At 44.0% G+C, this 21,897-nt stretch overlaps 3 protein-coding genes across 5 annotated transcripts in view; 1 reads left to right on the plus strand and 2 right to left on the minus strand.

Annotated features, from left to right (window-relative positions):
* Positions 1-11,922, minus strand: part of ano8b (anoctamin 8b) — a gene marked incomplete at both ends in the record, with an annotated part of 67,764 nt that extends 55,842 nt beyond the window's left edge. The window contains one exon of the mRNA XM_084163908.1: positions 11,758-11,922. Within this exon, the coding sequence (XP_084020034.1) occupies positions 11,758-11,922 (165 nt within the window). The remainder of the gene's footprint in view (positions 1-11,757) is intronic.
* A 4,135-nt stretch (positions 11,923-16,057) lies between these two features.
* Positions 16,058-21,897, plus strand: part of gtpbp3 (GTP binding protein 3, mitochondrial) — a 35,236-nt gene continuing 29,396 nt past the window's right edge. Inside the window, exon 1 of one of the 3 annotated variants that reach the window (XM_084162951.1) lies at positions 16,058-16,936. In XM_084162951.1, coding sequence (XP_084019077.1) covers positions 16,875-16,936 — 62 coding nt within the window. In that variant the 5' untranslated portion in view covers positions 16,058-16,874. The remainder of the gene's footprint in view (positions 16,937-21,897) is intronic. The other 2 variants (XM_084162952.1, XM_084162950.1) reach the window with 2 other exon arrangements.
* LOC311131396 (E3 SUMO-protein ligase ZBED1-like) lies at positions 18,344-20,987 on the minus strand. The gene is made up of 3 exons (XM_084164356.1): positions 20,418-20,987; positions 19,263-19,891; positions 18,344-19,178 (listed from the first exon to the last, which is right to left on the minus strand). Exons 1-3 carry the CDS (start codon positions 20,974-20,976, stop codon positions 18,786-18,788), a joined length of 1,581 nt encoding a protein of 526 aa, XP_084020482.1. The 5' UTR covers positions 20,977-20,987; the 3' UTR covers positions 18,344-18,785.

Genomic DNA, 21,897 nt, shown 5'->3' on the forward strand with positions numbered 1-21,897 from the left:
TATATAGACAGGTGTGTGCCTTTCCAAATCATGTCCAATCAATTGAATTGACCACAGGTGGACTCCAATCAAGTTGTAGAAACATCTCAAGGATAATCAATGGAAACAGGATGCACCTGAGCTCAATTTCGAGTCTCATAGCAAAAGGTCTGAATACTTATGTAAATAAGGTATTTCTGTTTTTTATTTGTAATAATATTTATTTTAGAATAAGGCTGTAACGTAACAAAATGTGGGAAAAGTCAAGGGGTCTGAATACTTTCCGAAGGCACTGTATATTATGAAGACATTTTTTCAAGAGGCAAGCTGAAATTCGGAGCCGAAGTCTACGCCCCCTTAGTCGGTGATTGGTTAACAGTAGGGATTCTTCAATAAAGTATTTGTTGTCATTTAATGACTCGTTTTCATGCAGATTCTTTCATTGAGAAATACTGCACCAAACATCTTAGTTAGATGTAAAATTGTGCGACTAAGATCTCCTCGGCAAAAACTTCAAAATGAATGACAGATTTCTTGAGTTATCTTAGATTCATTCTGACTATTTTGAGGAAGTGTATACTAGCTACGGCGCCTCAAAATGGACAAACAGTACTATTGCGTTTTTTTCTCGTTTTTTCAAGCGAAGTAGGGTTGGTGTTGTGGCAGGCTGACTAGACTTCACCCTCAGACAGACAACATCAATGTATGACTAGTGCCACTCTTGCATTGCTCATCTCTGGAATAACATTTAGTAACACAAGACAGCAACCTGAGACAGAGAATGGGTATGGTAGTCCAGATACTGCTAGAGGACTCCACTAGCTTGCTCACAGATACTCCCATCATCCCTTATATGGCCCTTAGACTGCACAGCAACTGCTATCTTTAATCCAGCCAGTCTTTAGCAATATTCTCCATTTCCTCTGTGAAACCATTTGGTCACTGTCATGTCTTGATATGAACACTCAAGGCTACAGGACCGTCCATGTTAGTTAGTTTGTTCGTATAGACAGAGGCTATTTCATTTTGGCACCAACATACAGTATGATACAAAATAACAAAATGAAATGCTGCTTCCTTTCCCGAACAACAAAAAGAGTGATGCATATCAAAGTTGACTGGAAGCATGATAGACCTATTAGGAGGTGAAATGAAATCCCAGTCAGCCGTCCCTGCAGCGTGTGGTGCGGTTATGGAAGACTCAGCATCAGTCAGGTCAGGCCAGAACAGCATCGGTCATATATTACGGTTACAGCTCAGACAACTATCTGATTACTGGCAGCAAGGTCACCCCACACTTAGCCGTTTCTCAGTTTACTAATACTGATAATGTGCAGCTCAGCGGTATCCTGGAAGAGGATGGAGGACACGAGGAGGAAGATGTCTCAACCTAATACAGGCTCTGCTCTGAGACGGCAGGAAAAGCCATTAGGCAGGAAATCGTTAGGGAACATTCTATCCTGTACCGTATTCTATTCTTATGGAGCTATGAGAGAAGAAGTATGCAAGAATATAATAGAATTGGATCAGATAGAATAGAATAGAATAGAATTGGATCAGATAGAATAGAATAGAATAGAATAGAATAGAATAGAATAGAATTGGATCAGATCAGATAGAATAGAATATAATAGAATTGGATCAGATCAGATAGAATAGAATAGAATAGAATTGGATCAGATCAGATAGAATAGGATCAGATAGAATAGAACATATTAGGATCAGATAGAATATAATTTAATAGAATAGAATAGGATCAGATAGAATAGAACATACTGTAATAGGATCAGATAGAATATAACATACTGTAATAGGATCAGATAGAATAGAATTGAATAGAATATAATAGAATGTCTACTGCAGTGTCTGCTGTAAGACGTGTAGCTGTGTCAGGACTTCGGCCGAGGCTGCCTCCCCTCCTTGTTCGGGCAGGCTTCGGCGTTCGTCGTCCCCGGAGTACTAACCACTGCCGCCCCAATCATCATCACAATTGTCTTGTCTCGTTATCACACACACCTGGTTCTAATCCCCTAATTAGTCCGTGTATAAGTGTTCCCTCTGCCCCCTTGTCCTTGTGGGTGATTGTTTATTGTGAAGGTTATTGAAGCTTGGCGGAGCGCGTGTATTTTGCCTTGTATTTTCCAGTGCACCTGTTCTGTGCCCTGGAGTGTGTTTGACGCATTTCTGCGTAACCCTTTATTTTTGCGGATTAAAGCCTGTTATTCTGTGATTTACCCTCCTGCGCCTGACTCCTTCAACACCACCTCATCACAAGCTTTTTGCTTCTACAAGTGTGGTGGTGAGTTTGATGCTTTTGAATAATTTGCTTTGCTTTTCCGTGCTGTCACAGAGGATATATGTATTTAAAACAACCTGTGTGACATTGGACCTGTCTAAATCTGCTCAGAAGCAGAGCGGAGGGGTAAAGGGAGACACACAGAGAAAGTGGAATCCATGCCAGCGCCGAGGCTGGGTGGGTGATGTGTGCTGAGTCAGAGTGCTTTAAAACATTTCACTCATTCATTATTGCACAAGGAGAAGTACCTTTATTAATGCTGAGCTCTAAAGAATGAAACTGTATGTTTTCCCCAAAAATGGATCCCTCTAAACCTCCTATCTCACCAAGATCCCAGAATAGATCTGGTGCCACTTTCTGAGGATGTTCGAGTCGGCAGAGTGAAAACAATTCTCATGATCTGATCGTTTTAGACAGGAGGGGTGTTTCTCAATATGCTCCACAGTCTCATGCTCAGAGTTAGACTTTACCTGGGGACTGATAACGCTAAGATCAGTTCTTCACTTCATCTATAGAGAGAGAGAGAGAGAGAGTAAAACCAATGATAATTGGGAAATATACTTGTTATAAGCACAGACCAAGACCACATTTAGAAGAGTAACCCTCTTAACAACCAATACCTCTTCTATCATGTTAGGGAAACTCAAAACAAACCCCTTTGATGTTCTCGTTGAATGAGTGTCCACCATGAAATCCAAACCCTCATCTCCCTAATGTAACGGTTTCTTATCAGCAGCTGCACTAAAGCAGTCTGCAGAAAGACACAGTCAGTAATTGGCTGAAACGAAGTACCCTATTCTCTATGTAGTGCACTACTTTGGACAAGGGCCCATAGGGCTAAGATGACTGTGTTCTATGATGGACGTATAATTAATGTGGAGGACGAGGTAAGGGACCGTGAGGGCTAAGATGACTGTGTTCTATGATGGACGTATAATTAATGTGGAGGACGAGGGAAGGGACCGTGAGGGCTAAGATGACTGTGTTCTATGATGGACGTATAATTAATGTGGGGGACGAGGGAAGGGACCGTGAGGGCCAAGATGACTGTGTTCTATGATGGACGTATAATTAATGTGGAGGACGAGGGAAGGGACCGTGAGGGCTAAGATGACTGTGTTCTATGATGGACGTATAATTAATGTGGAGGACGAGGGAAGGGACCGTGAGGGCTAAGACGACTGTGTTCTATGATGGACGTATAATTAATGTGGAGGACGAGGGAAGGGACCGTGAGGGCTAAGATGACTGTGTTCTATGATGGACGTATAATTAATGTGGAGGACGAGGGAAGGGACCGTGAGGGCTAAGATGACAGTGTTCTATGATGGACGAATAATTAATGTGGAGGACGAGGGAAGGGACCGTGAGGGCTAAGACGACTGTGTTCTATGATGGACGTATAATTAATGTGGAGGACGAGGGAAGGGACCGTGAGGGCTAAGATGACTGTGTTCTATGATGGACGTATAATTAATGTGGAGGACGAGGGAAGGGACCGTGAGGGCTAAGATGACTGTGTTCTATGATGGACGTATAATTAATGTGGAGGACGAGGGAAGGGACCGTGAGGGCTAAGATGACTGTGTTCTATGATGGACGTATAATTAATGTGGAGGACGAGGGAAGGGACCGTGAGGGCTAAGATGACTGTGTTCTATGATGGACGTATAATTAATGTGGAGGACGAGGGAAGGGACCGTGAGGGCTGAGGGGTGAAGTCACAAAGGACAGTGGCTGAATGGATCAAAGTTACTTTAGACTAAACCGAAAGGGATTAGGACGATATGGTGACGACATGGAGAAGAAACATCCAATCATCCAATGAAACGGAGAGCAGGGCTGAGGGGGAATCAGGCATCAGGACTCAACACACTGTGTGGGGTTGTGCGGCGCTGACAGAGACTGACACGTGAGAAGGCAGTTATGTGATATCATGTTAATCCTGACTAAACTAAGTCCCCACTTCTTCCCAGCTCCAATCTTTCTTCTCCCCCATGAACCAACTGGGAAATACAGCCCATTATAATATACAGACTACACTAATGCTTACAGAGAGAAATCTGTGCAGGATTAATGTTATTAGTAGGCTACAGTGAAGTCAGTCCCCCCATACTAACCCAAATATAGCTACACTCACAGCTCATAATATCTATAGTTACTTTATCATGGAATGCCAAAGACCAGCCCTGCCCAAGTGAAGAGCCACTCTCTTTCACCAACTGTTTGTAGGCTAGTTACACTGACAAAATATGATCACCTCTCCTAATATTATTGGGGTGGGGGGATGGACGGACGGACTCAGTCAAGGTCTCAACTCACTGTTGAGAGTTAGAAAAGTAGAATACATAAGGTGCAATTTTGAAATTTGGTTGTGCATCAGCAGTTTCTCTATTGTTATGTCAGTCACTGACAGTCACTCAATTAGCCATGTCAGCTAACAATATTTAGATTGGTAAATGAGTCTAGCCAGCTATCTAAACTTGTAGTAATCATGGCCGAATACCGAACGGGCACGCAAGGCATGTGCGCAGGAGCCCTGACTTCCAGGGGGGCCCCATTGCTTTTGTTAGTCACTCTCACTTAGATATCATTAACACGGCATAACCATGTTATAGTTATCTTCCCTAGTTATCTTCTGATTATCTCATTTTGCTATTTTGTAGCTTTGTCAAGTATCCTAGTTCACTCCTCTCCCTGTATGTTTTACAGATGCTCCCCACCCCGTGGCTGCAACCCTTCTAATTTAGTTTCCCCTGCGCTCACAGCCCATGTGGAATTCCTAGTCTCCGGCAGTGTTTGGAACTGTGATCTGCGGTCAGTATTGCCGAGTTCGTCTCAGCCTACGCTGCCCTTTGGTCCCTACAATCTTTGGCCCGGATGGAGACATGGATCACCTCAGAGAACACTGCTACTCCAGCTTCTCTCTCATCATCTGACTGTGTGTTCTCTCATCGTCCGAGAGCATCTGGTCGTTGCGGTGGTGGCACAGGGCTGCTAATTTCTCCTAAATTGAGATGTTGTGTTTTTACCCCTTCTCTCACCTGCCTATATCCTCATTTGAATTCCATGCGGGTCAGTGTCACTTGTCAATTCATTTCTTTCCACCTCTTACTTTCTACTCCTTTCCTCTTTTGACCTCACCTTTCCCAGTCCCCTCCCAATCACAAGGCAGGTAATACGCTTGACCTCATCTTCACTAGAGGCTGTTCACCTACTAATCTCACTGCAGCCCCCCTCCAGGTCTCTGATCACTACTTTGTTTCCTTTTCTCTCCATCTCTCCTCGAACCCTATCCACTCAGCCCCTACCCAGATGGTCATACGCCGCCGCAATCTTCGCTATCTCTCTCTCCCACTACTCTCTCCTCTTCTATTCAATCCTCTCTCCCTTCAGCTAGAGGCAGAGTCTCCTGACTCTGCCTCCTCGACCCTTCTCTCCTCCCTTTCCGCATCCTTTGGCTCTCACGGTCCCATTTCCTGGTTGAGCGACTCACTGCGAGCTTAGAGAACAGGGCTGCCGGCAGTTGAGCGGAAATGGAAAAAAGCTAAACTTCCGGAGGACCTATCATCCTTCCATTCCTTCCTGTCTACCTTCTCAGCCTCTGTATTCGCTGCTAAAGCCGCTTTCTATCACTCAAAATGTAAACCCTGAGAAACTCTTCTCCTCCCCTCTTAATCCTCCACCTCCTCCCTCTCCCTCTCCACCCTCTGCAGATTACTTTGTCAACCATTAAAAAAGGTTGACGACATCCGCTCCTCATTCACTCAGCCTACTGAGCCCACTGATCCCACTCAAACAGAACTACCCTACGCCTTGACCTCTTTCTCCCCTCTCTCTCCAGATGAAATCCTGCGACTAGTGATGTCTGGCTGCCCGACAACCTGCCCACTTAACCCCATCCCCTTCTCCCTTCTCCAGACCATCTCTGGAGACCTCCCATTCCTCACTTCCCTCATCAACTCATCCCTGACTACTGGCTGGATCCCCTCTGACTTCAAGATGGCCAGGGCTCAAGAAACCAACACTCGACCCATCTGACGTCAAAAACTACAGACCAGTGTCCCTTCTTTATTTTCTTTCCAAAACACTTGAACGTGCTGTCTCTGACCAACCCTTTCCTTATCTCATTCAGGCTTCAAGGCAGCTCACTCAACACTGTGTCACAGAGGCTCTCCACACTGCCAAAGCTGACTCTCTCTCCTCTGTTCTCATCCTCCTAGATCTATCCGCTGCCTTTGACACCGTGAACCATCAGATCCTCCTCTCCACCCTCTCAGGGCTGGGCGTCTCAGGCTCTAAACACTCCTGGATTGCATCCTACCTGGCAGGCCGCTCCTACCAGGTGATCTAGAGAGGATCTGTGTCTTCACTACGTACTCTCACTACTGGTGTCCCCCAGGGCTTGGTTCTAGGCCCTCTTTTCTCTATACACCAAGTCACTCTGCTCCATCATATCCTCACATGGTCTCTCCTATCATTGCTATGTGAATGACACTCAATTACTTTTCTCCTTCCCCCTTCTGACACCCAGGTGGCGACACATATCTCTGCATGCTTGGCAGACATCTCAGCTTGGATGACAGCCCACAACCTCAAGCTCACCCTCGACAACACGGAGATGCTCTTCCTCCCGGGGAAGGCAGCCCACTCCAAGACCTTTCCATCACGGTTGACAACTCCACAGTGTCCTACTCCCAGAGTGCAAAGAACCTTGGCGTGACCCTGGACAACACCCTGTCGTTCTCTGCTAACACCAAAGCTGTGACTCGCTCCTGCAGGTTCATGCTCTACAACTTCCGTAGAGTACGACCTTTCCGCACACAGGAAGTGGCGCAGGTCCTAATTCCAGGCACTTGTCATCTCTCGTCTGTACTACTGCAACTCTCTGTTGGCTGGGCTCCCGGTTTGTGCGATCAAACCCCTGCAACTTATCCAGAACGTCACAGCCCGCTTGGTGTTTAACCTTCCTAAGTTCTCCCATGTCACCCCGCTCCTCCGCACACTCTACTGGCTTCCAGTCGAAGCTTGCATCATCTTCGAGACACTGGTGCTTGCCTATGGAGCAGCAAGGGGAACTGCCCCTCCTTACCTTCAGGCTATGCTCAAACCCTACATCCCAAGACGAGCACTCCATTCCGCCACCTCTGGTCTCTTGGCCCTACCACCCCTACAAGAGGGCAGCTCCCACTCAGCCCAGTCCAAGCTCTTCTCTGTCCTGGCACCCCAATGGGAGGGCAGCTCCCACTCAGCCCAGTCCAAGCTCTTCTCTGTCCTGGCACCCCAATGGGAGGGCAGCTCCCACTCAGCCCAGTCCAAGCTCTTCTCTGTCCTGGCACCCCAATGGGAGGGCAGCTCCCACTCAGCCCAGTCCAAGCTCTTCTCTGTTCTGGCACCCCAATGGGAGGGCAGCTCCCACTCAGCCCAGTCCAAGCTCTTCTCTGTCCTGGCACCCCAAAGGTGGAACAAGCTTCCCCCTAAAGTCAGGACAGCGGAGTCCCTGCCCATCTTCCGAAAACATCTGAAACCCATACCTCTTTGAAGAAACTCTCACGGCGCACACCCTACCACCCATGGTTTAGTGATAATTCTTTAGGTGCTGGAGCGCAATTAAAAATGTAAATGACGTCATCATTTCCTCAAAGTTTGTACCGACAGATGTAGCCTATTGAATATATAGTTCTATACAATAGAATTCTATATCATTATAGAATATGCATAAAATACATCCTCCAATAGCAACGTCTGCCTATACCCACACTGTCTAAAAAATATACATCTATATTTTTAATACCCTCAAACACCAAGTTAGGCATACCCAATTTCAAAATAGGCCGTCATCCCTGTCAATCGTGAATAATAATTATTTACGTTTTATGGCGAAACGTCCAAACTGCATCTCCATGCCAGTCATTGGATCTCAATCAGTTTCATTGGGAATATGGATTTAGATCTTCTTGAATTACTGTTGTGTGAGCAAATTAGAGCAGATGGTGTTAACAAACTACACACTGAGTGTACAAAACATTTAAGAGCACCTTCCTAATACACACGGGAAACTGTTGAGCGTGAAAAACACAGCAGCGTTGCAGTTCTTGACACAAACCGGTGCGCCATGGCAACGACTACCATGCCCCGTTCAAAGGCACTTAATAAATATTTGTTATTGTCCATTCACCCTATTGAACGGCACACATACACAATCCATGTTTAACATGTCTCCTCCCCTTCATCTACAGTGATTTGAAGTGGATTTAACAAGCAACGTCAATAAGGGATCACAGCTTTCACCTGGATTCACCTGGTCAGTCTGTCATAGAAAGAGCAGGTGTTCTTAATGTTTTGTCCACTCAGTGTTTAGCCTTCCTGTATTTTGTTTCAATCAAAGCACATTCTGCTTAGAGGGGTGCGCTGTTTAGTTTTTTTGTGACTATTCAGCTAACCCATCCTAAAATCTCATAAGAAATTACGTGGTGTTTTTGGTGTAACAGTAACATTATACTGTGCTATTATATACCTGGAATAGTATAAAGTAATCCTTCTTCCCCCACCCCCCATTTAAAAAATGCACCAATTTGTAAGTCGCTCTGGATAAGAGCGTCTGCTAAATGATGTAAATGTAAATGTATATTTGGTTATGTTATGTAGAATACTAATTAATCATTATGTGACATTCAAAGACATTGATTCAGCTTTGATCTAACTTTACTAAACAAGCCCCACTGTGAGAAGTGGCGGAGTGGTACATTTACATTTACATTTTACATTTTAGTCATTTAGCAGACGCTCTTATCCAGAGCGACTTACAGTTAGTGAATGCATACATGTTTTTTTGTTTGTTTGTTTGTTTTTTGATACTGGCCCCCCGTGGGAAACATCCCACATCCCTGCCGGCCAAACCCTCCCCTACCTTGGACGACGCTGGACCAATTGTGCGCCACCCATGGGTCTCCTGGTCGCGGCCGGCTGCGACAGAGCCTTGACTCGAACCAGGATCTCTAGTGGCACAGCTAGCGCCACTGGTAGCTCCAGTGCGCTCCGGCAGAACTACACCCCTGCTCCCGCTGCACTGAACCAGCTAATTGAAGCTTACCTAGAAACGAAACATTGGCCTACGTCTCGTCTTCCGCTACACAGAATATCAGATCTCAACAACGATTGGATAAGTTTTTTTAAATCACCAGTATCACATCCTTATGATATACACTACCATTCAAAAGTTTGAGGTCACTTAGAAATGTCCTTGTTTTCGAAAGAAAAGCAATTTTTTGTCCATTAAAATAACATCAAATTGATCAGAAATACAGTGTAGACATTGTTAATGTTGTAAATGGCTATTGTAGCTGGAAACGGCTGATTTTTTATGGAATATCTACATAGGCGTACCGAGGCCCATTATCAGCAACCATCAGTCCTGTGTTCCAATGGCACGTTGTGTTTGCTAATCCAAGTTTATCATTTTAAAAGGCTAATTGATCATTAGAAAACACTTTTGCAATTATATTAGCACAGCTGAAAACTGTTGTGATGATTAAAGAAGCAATAAAACTGGCCTTGTTGAGACTATTTGAGTATCTGGAGCATCAGCAATTGTGGGTTCGATTACAGGCTCAAAATGGCCAGAAACAAATAACTTAATTCTGAAACTCGTCAGTCTATTCTTGTTCTGAGAAATGAAGGCTATTCCATGTGAGAAATTGCCAAGAAACTGAAGATCTCGTACAATGCTGTGTACTACTCCCTTCACAGAACAGCGCAAACTGGCTCTAATCAGAATAGTGAAGAGGCAACTCCGGGATGCTGACCTTCTAGGCAGAGTTGCAAAGAAAAAGCCATATCTCAGACTATCCAATAAAAATAAAAGATTAAGATGGGCAGTCTGAGATATGGCTTTTTCTTTGCAACTCTGCCTAGAAGGTCAGCATCCCGGAGTCGCTTCTTCACTGTTGACGTTGAGACTGGTGTTTTGCGGGTACTATTTAATGAAGCTGCCAGTTGAGGACCTGTGAGGCGCCTGTTTCTCAAACTAGACACTCTAATGTATTTGTCCTCTTGCTCAGTTGTGCACCGGGGCCTCCCACTCCTCTTTCTTCTGAAACTCGTCAGTCTATTCTTGTTCTGAGAAATTAAGGCTATTCCATGCGAGAAATTGCCAAGAAACTGAAGATCTCGTACAACGCTGTGTACTACTCCCTTCACAGAACAGGGACACATATGGAAAATCTATTTCAATACTCCCATCTTACAAGGAAAATTTATGTTTTTTTTTATATATATAATAAACAAACATGGAAAGATACCGTTTCTGGAACAAAAAATACAAAAAAACGGCATGTTTTTTTGTTTGTATTATCTTTTACCAGATCTAATGTGTTATATTATCCTACATTCATTTCACATTTCCACAAACTCCAAAGTGTTTCCTTTCAAATGGTATCAGGAATATGCATATCCTTGCTTCAGGTCCTGAGCTACAGGCAGTTAGATTTGGGTATGTCATTTTAGGCGAAAATTGGAAAAAAGGGTCCGATCCTTAAGAGGTTCAGGCCCCCAAAAGGCTAGGGCCGACCCTGATGACTATTCTTAGGTTACCTTACCTAGTCTGGCTGACCATGGCCCCTCTCCAGACAGCCAGGACACACACTGCATCATTTTGCAGCAGGCAGCAGCACAACTCATCGGAAGCATGCTGCCTGTGCTCTCTCTGCCGGCTCTTCAGCCCTGACATGAAAACAACCACACGCAGCTGCTGCGGTTCCCCGAAATCCCGGCTCCGGTTTTCACATGAAGCCTGGACCGTATCCCAAAAATAACACAGGCCCCGGGACCGTATCCCAAAAATAACACAGGCCACGCGCCGAGCGCAGAATATGACCGATGTTGCTTATTCAAATAAACGGGTCCGAATTCATAAGCCCAGTGATAGAAGACGGGGCACAATGCCACCAAGATGCTTCCCATAATACATAATTTAAATAACAAAACATTCATCTGTCAATTGTACGAAATGCGTTTCGGTTTGAACAGGCTGTGTAGTGTAGTATAATGTAAGTTTTTCGTGGCCAACGATCAAAACCCGGACCGTTTGAAAGCTCAGAATACAGTAGCCTAATATTTCCGTGACATTAAAAGGTTAATTTGTCAAGAAGCTGGCAACTGGGACGTTGCTGCATATTACAGGCTAACCTACCACATGTCAGTGGGATGTTAGTAGCCTAGTGACAGCGACGAAGATACAGTGACCTTTGAGGACAAATAGATAATTTTACAAACAAGATAAGATGTTGGATGTTTTTCTAAGGGCCCGGTGCATAAAGACAAAAAGGACGGTGCGGTGGCAGTAGGCTATTGGCTATATTGTGATGCTCTGCTCATCTCGTTTTCCTGCCACATCCACCTGTCCTGTCGCTCCAATTCTACATTCAATTTCCGTCCCCGGCCCAATCCAAACCGACCCTTTGAAAGACGCACTCACCCAGTACACCGGAGGACGTTTGCTGCGAGGAGGCAGCACTTTGATCTGTCTTTTCCCCTTCGCCTTGTGATCGGTGTCTGTGCCGCGAGCTCTCGGTGCCACCGCTGCAGTCGGAAGAGCTGCTACCGGCAGCTGCAGCGGCTGCTGCTCCCGCCACCCCCTTCTCTGGCATGGTCTTTCAGTGGGGAGTAACGGACGATATTCTCCGGGAAAAGGGAGAGCGAAATCGCATCTCAAGCAGGCAAAGCATGGACCGCGGCTGGTCGTTGTGTCAGAAAGAGAGGGGTTAAATGAACGTGAAAGTGAAGTGAAGGTTGTTGTGGTGGTGGCTCATCCTGGTTTGCAGCAGGATGCGAGCAGATTGATAGCGCTCCGTTGATTCTTACTATGGAGGAGGGACAAAGAGAGAAGGGGGGACGACATACGTAGGCTACAGACAGCCTCACTCACACACATACACGCGCACACACGCACGCACGAACACACACATACACACACATGCACGCTGGAAATAAAATATCATGATTCTCCTCCTCGCCCTCCAAGAGAGAATTGCAATAAATGCACCTTTCACTTTCCCTGACCTCTGCAAGCCGCTAGAGAACAAATTGTTCCTTTTTATAGAACCAAGCCCCGGTGCAAAGGCGCTACCACCAGCTATGATATCACTGAAAATATTGAAACGTTTTATATTTCATGTTCAATTCCATGCCATTGGGAAAAGCATGCCACCACCAGTCATGCCAGTCACCCATGATGCCACTCCATAACATACACAATTATAAGACACAACATACATTTATGTTCCTATAAAGCAAGGTTTATGTACTTACTGTTTATTAGCGGAGTAGCTGTCATAGAGTAGCCAATGTTGTGGCAGGTGCTTGAACAGTCCAGCAGACAGACAGGCAGGCAGGCAGGCAGGCAGACAGGCAGGCAGGCAGGCAGGCAGACAGGCAGGCAGGCAGGCAGGCAGGTGAAGCTCATCTCCTCGGATGTGAAAGGCACAACAAAGCTCCCAGCCTGTCTGGTTAGGATTAAGTACATAATGATTTATTTATCAATGCAAAAAAATATCTTCACAGATAAACATTTTTGTGAGGCTCAGGTCTGGGCAAGACAGATAATCTGCTTCCTCTCTAGCCCACATTGGAGTCATCCCCATTTAACTTCTGCACAGCAGAATAGACACACCGTAGCCTAACATATGCTTTCCAATATTCCTGGATGACAGGTCCACTTACAGTAGCGTCTGATACATGTTGGTTCTGTTTTCATACTCTCCTATGTTTAGAACACTGTCGTAAACAGTATTCTCTTTCTCAAAACCACAATTTCTTTACTTTGTAAATAGCCTAGAGAAGGTGAACCGAGACCTCGTTTATTTACTTTGTCAGAACCGTCAAAACACAGGAACAGAAGGGGCACACCGTCCACGTAGACTCCGTTTGAATATACGTATTCTGTAGACAGAGAATGCCAAGTCTTCTTCAAAACTAAAATTGATGTTAGCCTACGTAACAGTCTCCACACATGACAAACTCCCCAACCTATTATCAGTTTAGTGTGTGCGTATGTAAGGCGTGTGACCGTCCCCTGTGCCAAGAGAACTACATTACTACATGCTTTTACCACACATACAGCCAGAGGAAAGGAAGAAGACAAAACCTTGGAGCTGATGGTTCAAGGAAGGTGCCAGCTGTCCTCTATGGAGCCCCACTGAATAATTCAGATCACAGGTTAAAGAGTGTCCCTCAGACACTAGGCTCTGACTGCCTAAGTACCCTGCCTATAAACAGTAGTCTAACGTGGCTTCCTCGCCTCGTCTATTCTCCTTCATCTGCACTGATCTAAAAAGAAACAGGGGCTGACGGCAATAATGACAGGATACACACAGAGGATTTGCTGTCACCTGTCCAGTCCTGTTAGATTAGTGCTAATCTCTCGTAAACATAACTGAGCATCTGACCAAATTACACAAGATTTTAGTTCTGGGTTAACCAAGATTAGATCAGTCCTGATGAAGGAGAAGAGACGAGAGAGGAGGGATTGTTGAGACTATTGAGATACACCCTCAGAGTCTTCTCCTGTTCTCCACCCCCCTGGCCACCGTCTGCCGTGGAGCCCAGCCCTCCCACCTCAGCCCTCCCAGCCCATCCCTCCCACCCCTCCTATAGCCCTCCCATCCAGCCCAGCCCAGCACTCCCCTCGGTGGAGCTCAGAGGTAGCTAGTACCACCAGCATAAATTCTGCTTACTCGCCATCATCTGACAGCTGCAAAGATCTGCAGTGGGCTCCTCAGTGCACATATACACTGAGTGTACCAAACATTAGGAACACCTTCCTAACATTGTGTATGGATTGTGTATGTGTGCCATTCAGAGGGTGAATGTGCAAGACAAAATATTTAAGTGCCTTTGAACGGGGTATGTTAGTAGGTGCCATGGCGCACCGGTTTGTGTCAAGAACTGCAACGCTGCTGTGTTTTTCATGCTTAACAGTTTTTCGTGTGTATCAAGAATGGTCCACCACCCAAAGGACATCCAGCCAACTTGACACAACTGTGGGAAGCATTGGAATCAACATGGGCCAGCATCCTTGTGGAATGCTTTCGACACATTGTAGAGTCCATGCCCCAACAAATTGAGGTTGTTCTGAGGGCAAAGGGGTGTGCAACTGAATATTAGGAAGGTGTTCCTAATGTTTTGTACACTCAGTGTATATGTGCACTGGGGAGCCCCACTGCAGATATTTGCAGCTGTCAGATGACAGAGAGCATGGCGAGTATTCAAACTAGGCTACAAAACAAATTGCTTTTATGGGACTTGTCCATGTACTGACCCCACGGCATTAGGGTAGGAGAGCCGTGAGATCTGTTGTGAAGCTTTGAAAGGTAATCCTCAAATCATCCAAAAGAGACTGGATTATTATTTTTAACTAAATCAAAACACTTATGGCTTGTATGATAATAAAAATATAATATTGTATCTTCTCAATCACATAATTGGATCCCTTACCCCTTTAAGAATGAGAAATAATCCGAATTTAAATCATAAGGTAAATTCAAAATGACAGTTTATATGGGATTTATTTCAGTGATCAAAGTACTAGGACTAGACTGAAACTGAGCTGACAGAAACAGCTTCACTTCAAGGCAAGTAAGGATATGGCCAGATGGTGACATCATCACAGTGACAGTTTATCATGTGTTTCACAGAGAGAGAAAACTTTACTGTAGATAGGCATGTTACATAATGTATTTGCTGCAAGTGCTCAAAGAAAATATGGCAGGTTTCTATCATGAAGATTATTCTAAAAATATATATATTTTAAACGTTTTTTAAAAATATATATGCTTTCTAAAACATCCTTAAATGTAACAGAAAACTACATTGAAAATCTATAGGCATGCACATTATCAAAGAGTATGATATTAAAGCTGCAATATGTAACTTTTTGGGTGACCCCACCAAATTCCCATAGAAATGTGCGTTATAGATCTGTCATTCTCATTTAAAGCAAGCAGTAGATCTGTTCTATGTCCACAATTTCTATGTTTCTCATTAAGTTTAGTTTTTGCATCTTTTACTTTCAGTTTTGTACACCAGCTTCAAACAGCTGAAATTACAATATTTTTGGTCGTGGAAAATATATTTCACAGCGGTTTAGATGATACAATGATTCTATACACTGTACTTGCTTGTTTTATCCCATAAACTGAAATTAGGCGAACTATTAGAATTTTAGCAACCAGGAAATGGCGGAGTGATTTCTGCATAGTGCACCTTTAAGGTTTCCCGGTTCATAATGTGCCTAATACCACGAACAGTAAGTAGGATACTACAGCTTCATTAACATAGAATACAACCAGAGAGGAAGAGGCAAAGCGAGAGGTTTCACTCTCGCCAAAGTATGTCCAAAATAAACCCAATGCGTTACTATGGGCTTATTTTGGACCTAAGCTTGTCGCCTGCCTTCCCGCGTTTGGGACAACGACCACCATTGTTAGGGCGGAGACATGAACATCTCGTCATTATATAAAGATCTCTGCTACAACGTTGAACAAAACGATACAAACGCTTCGAACACACCGACTGTGCTTGCGTTTTGGTACACCAGAAGTACATTCATTTCCAATTGAACGCTGCGTTTGCCTTGCAGCATTGCGTTAAAGAGGCAGTTGTAGTACGTTCTGTGTGGTGCATACGTTAGATTTATTTGGATTTATCAAACATATGCGTCAAACTGTGTGGGTAACGGGTTGACAGAAGTGGTAGCAGAAGGTGAATGTTGAACTTTTGTTGCACATGTATCTAGATGATGCTTCTAGATGATGCTTCAAACTATTTTGCGCAAACACAGTTGGTGTGTTCAAAGCATTAGGGTGCGTTCGTAAATTCGCTCTGGCTATCTACTCCGATCAACACTACTCCTCGGCCAGAGCAGTCAGTGTACGCTCTGAGAGCGAAAAGCTCTGAATTTATGAAAGGACATTCTGACAAGGCTCTGAATTTACGAACGCCCAGAGCGCACTCTGAGCGCTTCTCTGCCGCTCCAGATTTAATTTACGAACACACCCAAATTAACAAGGTCAGTGGATGATGTCATATTTATGCAAAATAAACAGAATACAACGTTGCGCACACTATATCGCTGCAGTAGCAGCACGGACCCATTTTAATAGCACAAAAAGGGAGGGCATATTCTTGATTGACGGTGGTTGGACCAGTTACATCCATGCATCTCTTACGAGGTTGAGGACTCCAGACCAATAAAAACGATCCGTTGGATTAACGCGCTTTCATCGTTTTGGAAACGAAAGAAAGAAGCATGGATACAGGCAAGGGGAGTTTGTGAGCTGAATGTCACCGATAGATAGTAAATACAACTCTGCGTTGTCTAACTGCCATATTCAAGTATTTCAGTCACCACCAGAAAGTTTGACAGAATGCCTCTAGTGAATCTCACGTAAGCTTTTGCCTTTTGATTAAACGATGGCAACATTTCTCATAGACAGCTGTAGTTGTTATAGCCTCTACCGAGAATAGGGGCGACAAATAAACCTAGCTAGCTACATACAGTCGGCAGAGCCGGTCAGCTCTGCAACATTTGCTTTGAATCATAATGTTGCCATGCACTTCTTGGGGATTGTGGAGAAGCGCCATTCTCACCCTCAAGACATTAAGGTTAGTCAAAACTCTCTGGGCTAGTTGCTTTTATTTCAATTAAATGTATCCTGATCATAACCATACTTTTACCGTTTTACAACCAACATATCACTTAATAATATCCCTTAACAAATTGATAACCCGCATCTTGTTAGCCAGCTAATGATGGGGAGCCATATAACAGTCCCATGATATGACTTGTCTTCCATGTCTTAACATTATTATTAATAATAAATATAGCTGCAAGCTGCATGCCTTATTTTACAAGTCATAAAATTTGTTATTGGTACAACATCCCTCACTGGCTAGGGATGCTTACATTTACATTTACATTTTAGTCATTTAGCAGACGCTCTTATTCAGAGCGACTTACAGGAGCAATTAGGGTTAAGTGCCTTGCTTAAGGGCACACCGACAGATTTTTCACCTAGTCGGCTCGGGGATTAGAACCAGCGACCTTTCGGTTACTGGCACAACGCTCTTACCCACTACAGTGCCTTCGGAAAGTATTCAGACCCCTTGACTTTTTCCACATTTTATTTTGTTACAGCCTTATTCTAAAATTGATTAAATAAAACATGTTCCTCAGCAATCTACACACAATACCCCATAATGAAAAAAACAAAAACAATTTTAGCAAATGTATAAAAAATTAAAAACAGAAATACCTTATTTACACAAGTATTCAGACATAAGTATTGAGACTCGAAATTGAGCTCAGGCGCATCCTGTTTCCATTGATCATCCTTGAGCTGTTTCTACAACTTGATTGGAGTCCACCTGTTGTATTTTCAATGATTTGGAAAGGCACACACCTGTCTATATAAGGTACCACAAGCCATGAAGTCGAAGGAATTGTCCGTAGAGCTCCGAGACAGGATTGTGTCGAGGCACAGATCTGGGGAAGGGTACCAAAAAAATGTCTGCAGCATTGAAGGTCCCCAAGAACACGGTGGCCTCCATCATTTATAAATGGAAGAAGTTTGGAACCACCAAGGCTCTTCCTAGAGCTGGCCGCCCGGCCAAACTGAGCAATCGGGGGAGAAGGGCCTTGGTCAGGGAGGTGACCAAGAACCCGATGGTCACTCTGACAGAGCTCTAGAGTACCTCTGTGGAGATGGGAGAAACTTTCAGAAGGACAACCATCTCTGCAGCACTCAACCAATCAGGCCTTTATGGTAGAGTGGCCAGACGGAAGCCACTCCTCAGTAAGGCTGAACGATTTTGGAAAATAATCTAATTGCGATTTTTTGCCCCCAATATTGCGATTGCGATTTAATATGCGATTTAATTTATTTATCCTTTTTCCCCTACAAAACATAATGAATGATTTAAATATGACCAACACAATAGTATATACATTTAGTGTGAAATGTTCTTTCCCATAGGCTGGGTCTATTTGTTAGAATTAAATTCAAACATGTATGACTTGAAATAAATGACATTTTTATTGAACTGCTCATTACAGAAACATCTGTGGCTTTGCCACTGTGCATTTAAATAATTTAAACAAAGGCATGAACTTTGTAAACACTGTGTGCAAAAGGTACAGTCTTAAGAAAAAAATAATTTTAAATTGTATGTATCTTACTGCTCCCAAGTCAGTAACATTTCACACAACTGAAACAAGGAATTTGCTTTGAAAATATTTTGTAAAATCAAAGTAAATAAAGTTATAAATAAAAAATGAGAAATGCACTTTTAATTTAGACAAACTATTTTTTATAAACGATTTGAATATTATAATATAAAATAGATGAGCCTCACTTATCTCAAGTACACAACAATAACACACCACACAGACTAAAGTTCACTACGAGTATGGCACTGCCAGCCATACTTATCCAACAGTTCTGTTCTCAGTGGCTCACAGGTTTTTTGCTAAGAAAACCAGAATATTGACTTTTTCTGGCTTCAAGGCTGAGCGAGTGCAAGTCACAATATTCCCTCCTGTGCTAAAAAGACGCTCTGAGGGAGCGCTTGTAGCAGGTACACAAAGATACTTGCGTGCCATGGTGCACAACTGTGGGTAGCTGATCTTGTGCACCCTCCACCAAGCCAATGGATCATCTTCTCCATCAATGGTAGGAGTCATCAGGTAATTGTTTATCTCTGCCTCTGCGACATCTTCAAGATTTACAGGCAAAGAAGGAGAGGCTGAACTGGTCTTGAAAAAACTGCCAAGAGACCTCTTCGTCTTTTCCCCCAAGGACTGTGCACTTTGAGGCATCTGAACAGTTTCAGTACGAGACCTCTTCTCCTATTAGATGAAAACAACAGCCATTAGTTTTCCAGTTAGATTTTACAGAAAATTTTTGTTTTTGTGAAATACATAATTATTTACCCAATGATATGTACGTTGTGCCAAGTCTACTATCTCTGTCTTCAGACGAGTCTTGATAGCAGGGATGTTGTCTGTACTGATGTACTGTATTTTGAACCTAGGGTCCAGGAAACAGGCAACATCCAAAAGCTCCTGGATGTTTGGGTCTCCATATTTGTTATTGAGGTATGCTAGGACTTTGGTTTTTATTGATTTAGTCAGGTCAGTGTCCTCAGCATCTTCAGCCAGGACTGATGTGGCAAAAAGGTGGAGAACTGGCTTGAGGTAGGAGATGCTTACATACTCCTCTCCAGAAAGAGCATCAGTAAACTCCAGTAGAGGATGCAGTGCCTTGTGAATCGACTCCAACACGTCAATATCCTGCCAGGTTGGGATAAGGGAGCGTGCATATCGATCTCCAGACAATACCTGAGAAATGGCTTTGGCCTGTTCAAGCACTCTGGCAATCATCATTTCTTTAGAACCCCATCTTGTTGGGCACTCCGTTATGAGGTTGTGCTCAGGGAGTTTGAGCTCTCTCTGTGCCTCCGTCAGGGCTGCTTTCTTCTTCCAACTGTGGGAAAAGTGCCCCACCAGCTTCCTGCACAGTGCTGTTGCCCTTGACACTCTGTCATCTTTGAGTGCATTTTCTAAAAGAAATAAAAAGTAGTGTATTACACACAATTTGAGTTTTGATACAAGGCTCTCACTATTACACACTCAAATTAGCTGTAATTCTGAAATACACACATCCACAACACATCCTCTCTCTCTCTCTCAATTCAAAGGGTCTTTATTTGCATGTCAATTCTCTCTCTCTTTCTCTCTCTCTCTCTCTCATAAACACTAAAAAAACATGTAAAAAACAAAAACAAGAAAAGAAAAAAAATGCAGGTGGGCATTCCACCACAGACAGACATATGATATAAGCAAGTAAAATGAATTTACATATTAGAAAAGGAGTGGAAGTATGAATTTATTTAATCCCATCCGATTTATATAATATCATTTATATATATTTGTATATTCAGCTTTACTAATCGACGCATCTCTCTCTCTCGCACTCGCGCACACACACACACACACACACACACAAACACACACACACACACACACACACACACACACACACACACACACACACACACACACACACACACACACACGATAATTTACCAATGGCAAGATGTAATCTGTGGCCAAAACATTGGAGCCTCGTCCATTCATTAAGCCGCGCAGCAAGCACCATATTCGACGCGTTGTCCGTCGTGATGCAGACGTGATTCTCCTCGTGGAGATCCCAGCTGACAAGCCCTTCTCTCAGGCCGGCTGCAATATTTTCCCCTGTGTGATCGTCTGGGAAGTAGGTAGTTTGTAGGCAGCGAGCTCGGAGGTTGAAATCTTCATCAATAAAATGGACTGTAAGACTCTGGTACGGCTCAGCTGTGCGGCTTGACCACATATCAGTAGTGCTAGCAAAAAACTCCACCGTTTTAAGTTCCGCGGCGACTTTCTCTTTGCACTTTTTGTACAGCTCCGGTATGGCAGTCTGACTGAAGTATGTGCGGGAGGGTATACTGTAACGTTTATCAAGCGTATGTATTAATGCCATGAACCCAGGCTTGGTCACCGTGCTGAGAGGCATCATATCTTTGGCTATGAACTCGGTTATTGTCCGAGTGATTTCTCCGTGCCGTTTTGAATTACGTTCATACGGAGTGACACTTTCGAACATTTCTGTCAGTGATCCCTGTCTTGAGGTATTTGGCTTGTCTCGCGCACTGATGCTCGGCATTTTGGTCATACAACTGTCATGCATTGATTTGTGGTATTTTTTTAAGTGCTGAAACAGGTTTGTAGTGTTACCCCGTGAAGTAGCAATCGGAGCACGGCATGCTCTGCACAACACCTGACGCTGCTCAGCATCTTCTTTTTTAAAACCAAAATAGTTCCACACCACCGACGTGCTGTTCCTCTTCGATATTAAAGTATCAGCTGTGTCAGTTTCTGACTGTTCCGTCGAGCAAGAGGCCATTGCGCTGGACAGCATGAAAAGTCGCGTCACGTGACCACCTCAAATCGCGCACGTTGCGATTAGAAAATCGCGTTCAGTCAAATCGCGATATTATCGCGAATGCAATTAATCGTTCAGCCCTACTCCTCAGTAAAAGGCACATGACAGCCCGCTTGGAGTTTGCCAAAAGGTACCTAAAGACTCTCAGACCATGAGAAACAAGATTCTCTGGTCTGATGAAACCAAGATTGAACTCTTTGGCCTGAATGCCAAGCGTCACGTCTGGAGGAAACCTGGCACCATCCCTACGGTGAAGCATGGTGGTGGCAGCATCATGCTGTGGGGATGTTTTTCAGCGGCAGGGACTGGGAGACTAGTCAGGAATAGGGAGGGAGAAAGGGGGAGGTTAGGAGAAGACAAAAGAGGATGATGAGAATAGGGTCCACTGTCAAATTCATAAATCTCCAAACAATATGAAAAACCAAATACCAAAGACCCTTGAAACTTAAGCATGAAATTAAGCTTAAGGTAAAGCACACAAAAGATAGCTATTATCCCAAAGGGTAACATCCCACCATTTCCAGTCAAACTAAAGGAGCAGGTGTGTGATGGAAAGGTACAACGAGGAGGGTCAAGTGACCT

The sequence above is a fragment of the Coregonus lavaretus genome, assembly GCF_964263955.1.
Source record: "Coregonus lavaretus genome assembly, chromosome: 6".
In the NCBI taxonomy this organism is placed as follows: domain Eukaryota; kingdom Metazoa; phylum Chordata; class Actinopteri; order Salmoniformes; family Salmonidae; genus Coregonus; species Coregonus lavaretus.